The sequence below is a fragment of the Camellia sinensis genome, chromosome 12 (genome assembly GCF_055761805.1).
Source record: "Camellia sinensis isolate YWXY chromosome 12, ASM5576180v1, whole genome shotgun sequence".
Classification (NCBI taxonomy): domain Eukaryota; kingdom Viridiplantae; phylum Streptophyta; class Magnoliopsida; order Ericales; family Theaceae; genus Camellia; species Camellia sinensis.
In genome coordinates, this window is record NC_138972.1 from 59,424,129 (window position 1) to 59,431,739 (window position 7,611).

The window sequence follows — 7,611 nt, forward strand, 5'->3', positions numbered from 1 at the left end:
AGACCGAGCAACCACGGACCGGCAAATCCAAGGGCCCAGCCACCCCCCCGGTCTGGGCGCCCGAGTTCAAATACCAGGGCCGAGCAGTTTTTGCTGAAGACTCTGTCTACACGGACAAGGACTACTCGCTTGGTTTCAATTTGACCAAGGGGTTGATCTTGTCCACTGATATGAAAAAACATGACGAGCTTTCCGACCTCAAGGTCCTCCGCTCGGCGCGAAATCCATAGTGCTGGTAAGGTCTCAATTTTTTACGTCAAACTGTTTGCTCGTTTTTGCTCGGTTTTTCGAATACTGACGATCTCTCACTTGTTTTCAGGCCGCGCAAAAGAACTATTTGGCCCACGACCGAATGATCAAAGTGCGGCAGAGCCTGCGGGATGCCATAGCTGAGAATAAGGCACAAAAGGCCGAGATAGCGAAGCTTAAAGCTGCGCAGGAATCAGTTGAGGTCGAGCGAGATATCCTGAGCCAAAAGGTTGACCGAGCTAACGAGGACAAACTTCGGGCCATGAAGTCGACGAAGGCTCGGTATCTCACCGAGCTGAGGAAACTGCGCGATGTTCACAAAGCCGAGAAGGACAAGGCCGTAGATGATGCAGAAGACCGGGGATACATGCAGGGTGAGAAGACCTACGAACGGCAGGTCCAAGCGACCAAGGACATCTTTTTCCAGTGCGGCTGGAAAGTTGCCGTGGAGAAAGTTGGTCTTGGTCAGGATTCTAACATGTTCATCAATCTGCCTGCTGCCTATATCCCGGTCTACATGCAGGCGTACTCCAAGGCCACCCAAAACCAGCTCATCACGGATGCAAGGAAAGAGGCCGAGGAAGAAGCCGCCGCCGTGAAACTAGCCGAACAAAATCCTCCCAAAGCATCTCCAGATGTGGAGGAAGAGGCTGATCGGGATGTTGCCGTGGTGGAAGGCACTGACGATGATGCCGAAGAAAACCTGCCTGAGCACAATGTGGAAGAGGTCGAGCAAACTGTACAAGTCGCCAAACAAACGGTTGACGTAGAGTTGGATTGACCGTTTATTTATTTATTTATTTATTATTTTTTTTAATGTAACCGGGCTATGTGCCCCCCGTCTTGTACTTAAATTTCCTTTATCAATGAAGATTTTTGACTTTTTGCTCGCTCATCTTCTATTTCTGTTCGGTTTGCATCTGCATGGATTCCTTGATTCAATTGTTGACAATTCACAACTGCCAGGTTGGCTGTGCCGTATAGTTTGCCGAGCTAAAATCACCTCAAATGTTTTCTAATCAGAACTAGTAGTTCGGTTCCATGAACTTTCAAATGAACTGACGTTTTAACTCTCCCGAGCAAAATCTGCTCGGCCTTAATTCGTTTGTAAATTTCATGCAATTTCGACGTGATCGAGCAAAATCAGCTCGCCTTTTAAGTTGGGTAAGCTACCAACATTTCTTTTAGGCCGAGCAAATTCAGCTCGGCTTCTTATCGGTTGGACAAAATTCCAACATTCCGAATTCTGCCGAGCAAACTCCGCTCGTTTTCCATATTGGGCAAGACACCAATATGTCCACTAGGCCGAGCATAATCAGCTCGACCCTTACATTGGGCAAAACACCAATGTTTCAGTTGAGTTGGTCATGACGCCAACATTTCAACCGGGCGAGCAAAACATCTCGGCCCTAATGCGAATGGGGCCATACGCCAATTACATCGTCGGACAATGCACCAACTATTTGTGCAGTCTGCATTCATTCCGGCGAGAGGAAATCAGTCCGGTCCCATTCAGGTCGGTCTCTTGCCCCTAGTATTCATAATTGCCTTACGTCCTTGCGAATCCATTGTACAAAGATGTAATTCCAAACAACAAGAGGGCTATTTTTCATTACAAAAGCATTGCTATCCTTACATTAAGTGCCAAAAGGCTAAAGGTCTAAAAAAGCTAAACAGCACAAGCAAATTAGATCTTAAAAGTAAAAGACCTTAAGGTTGGCCGTATTCCATGGTCTGGGGACAGCCTTGCCATCTATATCTTCCAGATGGTACGCCCCTTTACCAGCAAGACCAATCACCTTGTATGGTCCTTCCCAATTTGCACCGAGCTTTCCTTCGCCAGGGACCACCGTGTTATCAAGCACCTTTCTTAATACCCAGTCCCTGATCTTGAACATCCTGGGGTGCATAACCTTGTTGTACTTTTTGGAGAGTTCTTGTTGATAAGCCGTTATGTGGATCAATGCTTGTTCCCTCTTTTCTTCAGCAAGGTCCAACTCCAATGCCACCGCTTCACTATTCAGATCTGGCTGGAAACTTTCAGAGCGGATGGTTGGCATGCCAATTTCCAACGGGATGACGGCCTCCATGCCGTAGGCCAAAGCAAATGGTGTTTCTCCGGTTGACCGCCTTGGCGTAGTGCGGTATGCCCAGAGCACATTAGGGAGTTCTTCAGCCCACTTGCCCTTAGCCTTCTCAAGCCGCTTCTTCAGCCCGTCCAGGATGGTCTTGTTTGAGGCCTCTACTTAACCATTTGACTGAGGATAGGCCGGCGTCGAATTGTAGAACTCGATCTTCAACTCTTCGCAAAATCCGCGAAAGAGTTTACCATCAAATTGAGCACCATTATCCGAGATGAGGGCCTTGGGTATACTGAAACGGGTGATCACGTTTTGCCATACAAACTTCTTCACGTCCTTTTCCCTTATGGTCGCTAGTGGCTCGGCCTCAACCCACTTGGTGAAATAGTCGGTGGCGGCGATGAAGAACTTACGATTGCCCGGTGCAGCTGGGAGTGGCCCAACAATATCCAACCCCCAAAGCGCGAACGGCCAAGGACTTGTGAGAGGGAGCAAATCTCTAGTCGGCTGGTGGATCTGGTGGGCGAACTTCTGACACTTCTCACACCTGTGAACATATTTTTGCGCATCTGCCTGCATGCGCGGCCACTAATAACCTTGAGAAATTGCTCGGTAAGCCAAGGATCTGCCCCCAGTATGGCTGCCACAGATGCCCTCATGTATCTCATAGAGGAAAGCCTCCACCTTGGTGGGATGGACACATTTCAAATACGGGCCGGTGAAAGATTTCTTGTACAAGGCCCCGGACGGGGAGAGCCAAAACCGCTCTGACTTTGCCCGGATCTTGTGTGCCGCCTTCTTTTCTTCTGGTAGAATTCTATCTTACAGGAAGGTGAGGATAGGATCCATCCAAGAAGGGCCCAAGTCGGTGTAGAGTACCTCGGCTGATTCTGGTTCCTTAATGCTTGGCCGTGGTAAAAATTCTATCACCAAGGGGTTAGGAAAAACTGTCTGAGCAGAAGCAAGTTCGGCCAATTCATCAGCCGTGCTGTTTTCCTCGCGGTCGATTTGTTCCAACCTTATTGCAGTGAACTTCTTGATCTTTGCGCGTACCAGCGCCTGATACTTGGCCATTCTTTTGTCATTTGCTTCATACTCCCCTAAGACCTGATTGACCACCAACTTGGAATCACTAAATACCATAAGGGCTGTGGCTTTCATTCTTAGCGCGCTTCTTAGTCCGGCAAGGAGAGCTTCATACTCAGCCTCGTTGTTGGATGCTGGGAAGCCGAGTGTAATTGCCTGCTCGATGATCAGCCCGTCCGGCGAGTTCAGCACGATGCCCAGCCCGGCCCCATGTCTGTTGGACACCCCATCAACGAAGAGCTTCCACATCTCGCCAATAAATAGCTTCCAGCAATCAGAGGGGTTCTGGGAGCTTCTCATTTCCAAGTCTCTGATCGGTTCATTCTGGTTCCTTTCCTTGTCTTGGTTGGGTTCATCATCGTTGGACTTTGTTAGTCCGGTCGTGCTCGTCCCTTTTCTTACTTGCGAACCAACACTCGTTTCTGTTGCTAGAACCATGGGTTGTGCTAAATCCGCACCAACCAAATCAACCGGGCATACTGGATGCATCCTAGGGGCAAATACTGCCACAAAGTCGACAAGTGCTTGAGCCTGGATTGCGGTGCGCGGTCGGAACTTGATGTCATATTGTCCTAATTCCACGGCCTATTTCAAAATTCTCCCAGTGAAGTCTGCCTTTTCAAAAAGCATTTTAAGCGGGAACTCGGTTAACATAACTATTGTATGGGCATGAAAATAGTGTGCTAGCTTTCTTGACGCCATCATTAGGGCCAGCGCCAATTTTTCCAAGGGAAGATATCTCGTTTCGGTTGGGAGAAGAGTCTTGCTTACATAGAAGATCGGTAGGTGCTGGATGCCTTCAGTACGCACTAATACCGCGCTGACTGCGTGTTGAGAGACAGCCAAGTAGAGGTATAACTCTTCGCTTGGCTGAAGTGTGACCAAAATAGGGGCTGAGGAGAGATATGCTTTCAGGTCTGCTAGTGCGCGGTCGCACTCATCATCCCAGAAGAACTTGGACTTCAAAGTTTTAAAGAAGGGCCTGCAATGATCAGAAGACCGGCTGATAAATTTGTTCAACGCGGCTGCCATCCCAGCAAGATGTTGCACGTCCTTCGTGGAGTTGGGATGCTCCAGGTCTTGTATGGCCTTGATCTGTGATGGGTCAGCTTCAATCCCTCGATTTGTGATCAGAAAACCCAGAAACTTTCCGGTGCCAACTCCGAAGGCGCACTCTGTGGCGTTCAAACAAAGCTTGTGGAGCTTAAGTATGGCGAACATCTCTGCAAGGTCGGCGAGGTGTTGAGACTTCTCCTTACTCTTCACCACCATGTCGTCGATATAGGCCTCCATTGTTCGGCCTAGAAGAGGAGCGAACATCTTCGTTACCATCCTCTGAAAAGTCGCCCCGGCGTTCTTTAGTCCAAACGGCATGACTTTGTAGCAATATAAGCCTTTGGGGGTTGTGAACGACGTGATCTCTCTGTCCAGTTTATACATGGCTATCTGGTGGTAGTCGCGATATGCGTCCAGGAAGCTAAACCTCTGATGGCCAGCGGTTAAGTCCACCAGCTGGTCAATTCGTGGGAGGGGAAAGCTATCCTTGGGGCAAGCTCGGTTGACAGTCTTGTAGTCAACGCAGACTCGCCACTTGCCGTTCTTCTACGGAACAACCATCGTGTTGGATATCCACCGAGGGTACTGCACCTCATCTATGGCCCCAGCTTCCAACAAATTCTTTACTTCCTCTGCGACCACTTCAGCATGGTGCAAGGCTGAGCGGCGCATCCTTTGAATGACTGGCCGTGCATTAAGGAAGACATTCAACTGATGACAAATGAAGCTCGGGTCGATGCCAGGCATGTCGTAAGGCGTCCAGGCAAAGGCCTCCAAATTGGAAACCAAGAAGTTGACATAATCCATGTGCTCGGCGCTAGACAAGGATGATCCCAAGAGGAAGAATTTAGTTGGATCGTTCTCGTTAATGCGCACTTCCACCAAATCTTCGACCGACTTTTCCTCGGCCTTTCTTCCTACGTCTTCAAGGACCTCTTTACCCTCGGGCCCTTCAATCATTTGGACGAACCCTTTGGCCGCTCGGCTGCCATTTACCACAACGAAGCATTGTTTCGCTATCACCTGGTCCCCCCAAACTTCCTCTATTTGTCCACTCGGTGTCGGAAAGGGCATGACTTGGTGGAAGGTCGAAGCAACTACTTACATGGCGTGCAACCAACCCCTGCCTAAGATCAAGTTGTAAGTTGATAGAACTTTAAGCACCCAGAACTCTACTTGCTTTACGACCGATCCTGCTTTGACCAGCAAAATAATCTTTCCGATTGGCCATTCTGGCTGTGAGTTAAAGCCGACCAAAGGGGACGTTGCGGGGGCCAAGTCCTTGTCTTCCAACTTCATTTGTTTAAGCGCGTCATAATACATAATTTCTACCGAACTCCCCTGGTCGATCAAGATTCTCTTGATGTCAAAGTCTTTGACGCGAAGAGTGACTACTAAAGCATCATTGTGCGACATCTGAACTCTTTCCAAGTCCTTGGTTGAGAATGAAAGGATGTCCCTTTCTTCGGTCTTTCCCTTCTTCACAGTGGGCTGAACAGAGAGCACTTCCCTCATGTGCTCGGCCTTCTTGATCATCCCTCTCAGCTCGCAAACCCTGGCCGGTTCAACGATACCGTGGATGACGTTGATTACACCTTACGGGGGCGCTTCTAGGGCGGCCAGGCCGTTTGGCTCGGCTTGGTCCGCTGGCGTGGCCTTGATGCCCCCATCTATGTATTGGTCAAGATGCCCCGCCGCCACCAACTCCTCTAAGTGTTGTTTGAGCGGCAAGCAGTCCTCTGTTCGGTGCCCCCGTTCTTCATGAAAGGTGCAGCGATATTTTGATTTGAAGCCCCTCTGCGCACTCCCCAACTTGGCTGGCCAACGGACGAAGGGTTCACCTCGAATCTCGCTCAAAATGCGGTAGATCGGGATTTTAAATACCGTGGTGATCCCAGTCCACGCCTTCAATTTTCTTTTGGCATCCTCCGCTGCATCATGGGGAGGGTCAGTCCGGTCGTTTCGGCGGCCCTTGTTTCTGTCATCACGGTTTGAACCATGGCGCTGGTCTTTCGACCGGTTGTTTGGGCGGTTATCCTTCTGCCCAACCGAGTGAACTTTCCCCGCAACCCTTCTGTCCGCCGCGATCGGATTAGCCTTCTCGGTCGCAGAGGCGGCATCATCCTCCACGCGAATGTGCTCATTGATCCGTTGCATCAATGACTCCATGGTTGTGGGTTGATGCATCGTGAGTGAATCTCGCAGCCTATGTCCGACTGGGAGACCCCGTTTGTACTGAGTGATCGCTAGATTGGTGGGGCAGTCGAGGATCTCATTGTAAGTTTCCCAGTATTTCGCATTGTATGCCTTCAACAAATATCCAGACTCCATCTTGACACCCAGGAGATGGTCGACCTCCTTCGGCGTTCGTGTGTTGGTTTTGAATCTGGTGACGAAGGCTTCCGCTAGTTGCTGCCACCCCTCAATACTCCCCTCTGGGAGCCTTTCGAACCATTTCAAACCCAGCTCTCCCAAGCTTGCTGGGAATATGAGGCACATCAAGGCGTCATTCCGCCGGTGTCCAGCCATTACTTGCCGGTAATGGCTCACATGCATGTATGGATCCGTCTTGCCGTCGTACAAAGTGAACTTTGGCTGGTGGAATCCGGCAGGGAGTGGCGTACTCTCAATCTCTGGAGACAGCGGCGTGGCTGTAAGTCGTGCCAGCTCTTTGTCCACCAGCGTAGGGGCCATCACTTTGGGGGCTGGCATCGCCACTTCCTTACTGTAACGAACTGGAGTGCTTAACCTCTGCAATGCCGGTACTCTCCGAGCCTCCTGACGGCGCGCCCTCTCCTCCAATACATCCCTTAAGTCCCTGGAACGTGTGGAGAAAGAGGATTCTGATGTCGGCGTCGGGCGTGAGGGGCAGTAGGTGCTGTCGCGAGAGAGGGACCTGCCCTCTCCTTGGTCAGAACCTCCAATCCCATAGTTCCTGGTGATGGAGAGAGAGTGAGTCCTCCCCTGGCGACGACTGCTACAACGAGGGGACGGGGTGCGCTCACTGAGGTTGCTCTCTCCAACAACACCCTTCCCTTTAATCTGGCGTTTCAGCAGCTCCATCTCCGCCGCCATCTTGTGAATGACGGTGTCTTGGTCCTTGAGTTTGTGCTCCAGGCGCTGCGCATGGGACTCCCCC

The 7,611-nt window shown here is 50.5% G+C and overlaps 3 protein-coding genes across 3 annotated transcripts; all 3 read right to left on the reverse strand.

Annotated features, from left to right (window-relative positions):
* Window positions 1-1,943: 1,943 nt before the first annotated feature.
* Window positions 1,944-2,339, reverse strand: LOC145803596 (uncharacterized). Its single transcript, XM_082896909.1, has one exon. It carries the CDS (start codon window positions 2,337-2,339, stop codon window positions 1,944-1,946), a length of 396 nt encoding a protein of 131 aa, XP_082753035.1.
* An 813-nt stretch (window positions 2,340-3,152) lies between these two features.
* On the reverse strand, window positions 3,153-4,688 carry LOC145803597 (uncharacterized). The gene is made up of 2 exons (XM_082896910.1): window positions 4,188-4,688; window positions 3,153-4,001 (listed from the first exon to the last, which is right to left on the reverse strand). Exons 1-2 carry the CDS (start codon window positions 4,686-4,688, stop codon window positions 3,153-3,155), a joined length of 1,350 nt encoding a protein of 449 aa, XP_082753036.1.
* A 330-nt stretch (window positions 4,689-5,018) lies between these two features.
* Window positions 5,019-6,008, reverse strand: LOC145803598 (uncharacterized). The gene is made up of 2 exons (XM_082896911.1): window positions 5,578-6,008; window positions 5,019-5,457 (listed from the first exon to the last, which is right to left on the reverse strand). Exons 1-2 carry the CDS (start codon window positions 6,006-6,008, stop codon window positions 5,019-5,021), a joined length of 870 nt encoding a protein of 289 aa, XP_082753037.1.
* Between the last annotated feature and the right edge of the window lie 1,603 nt (window positions 6,009-7,611).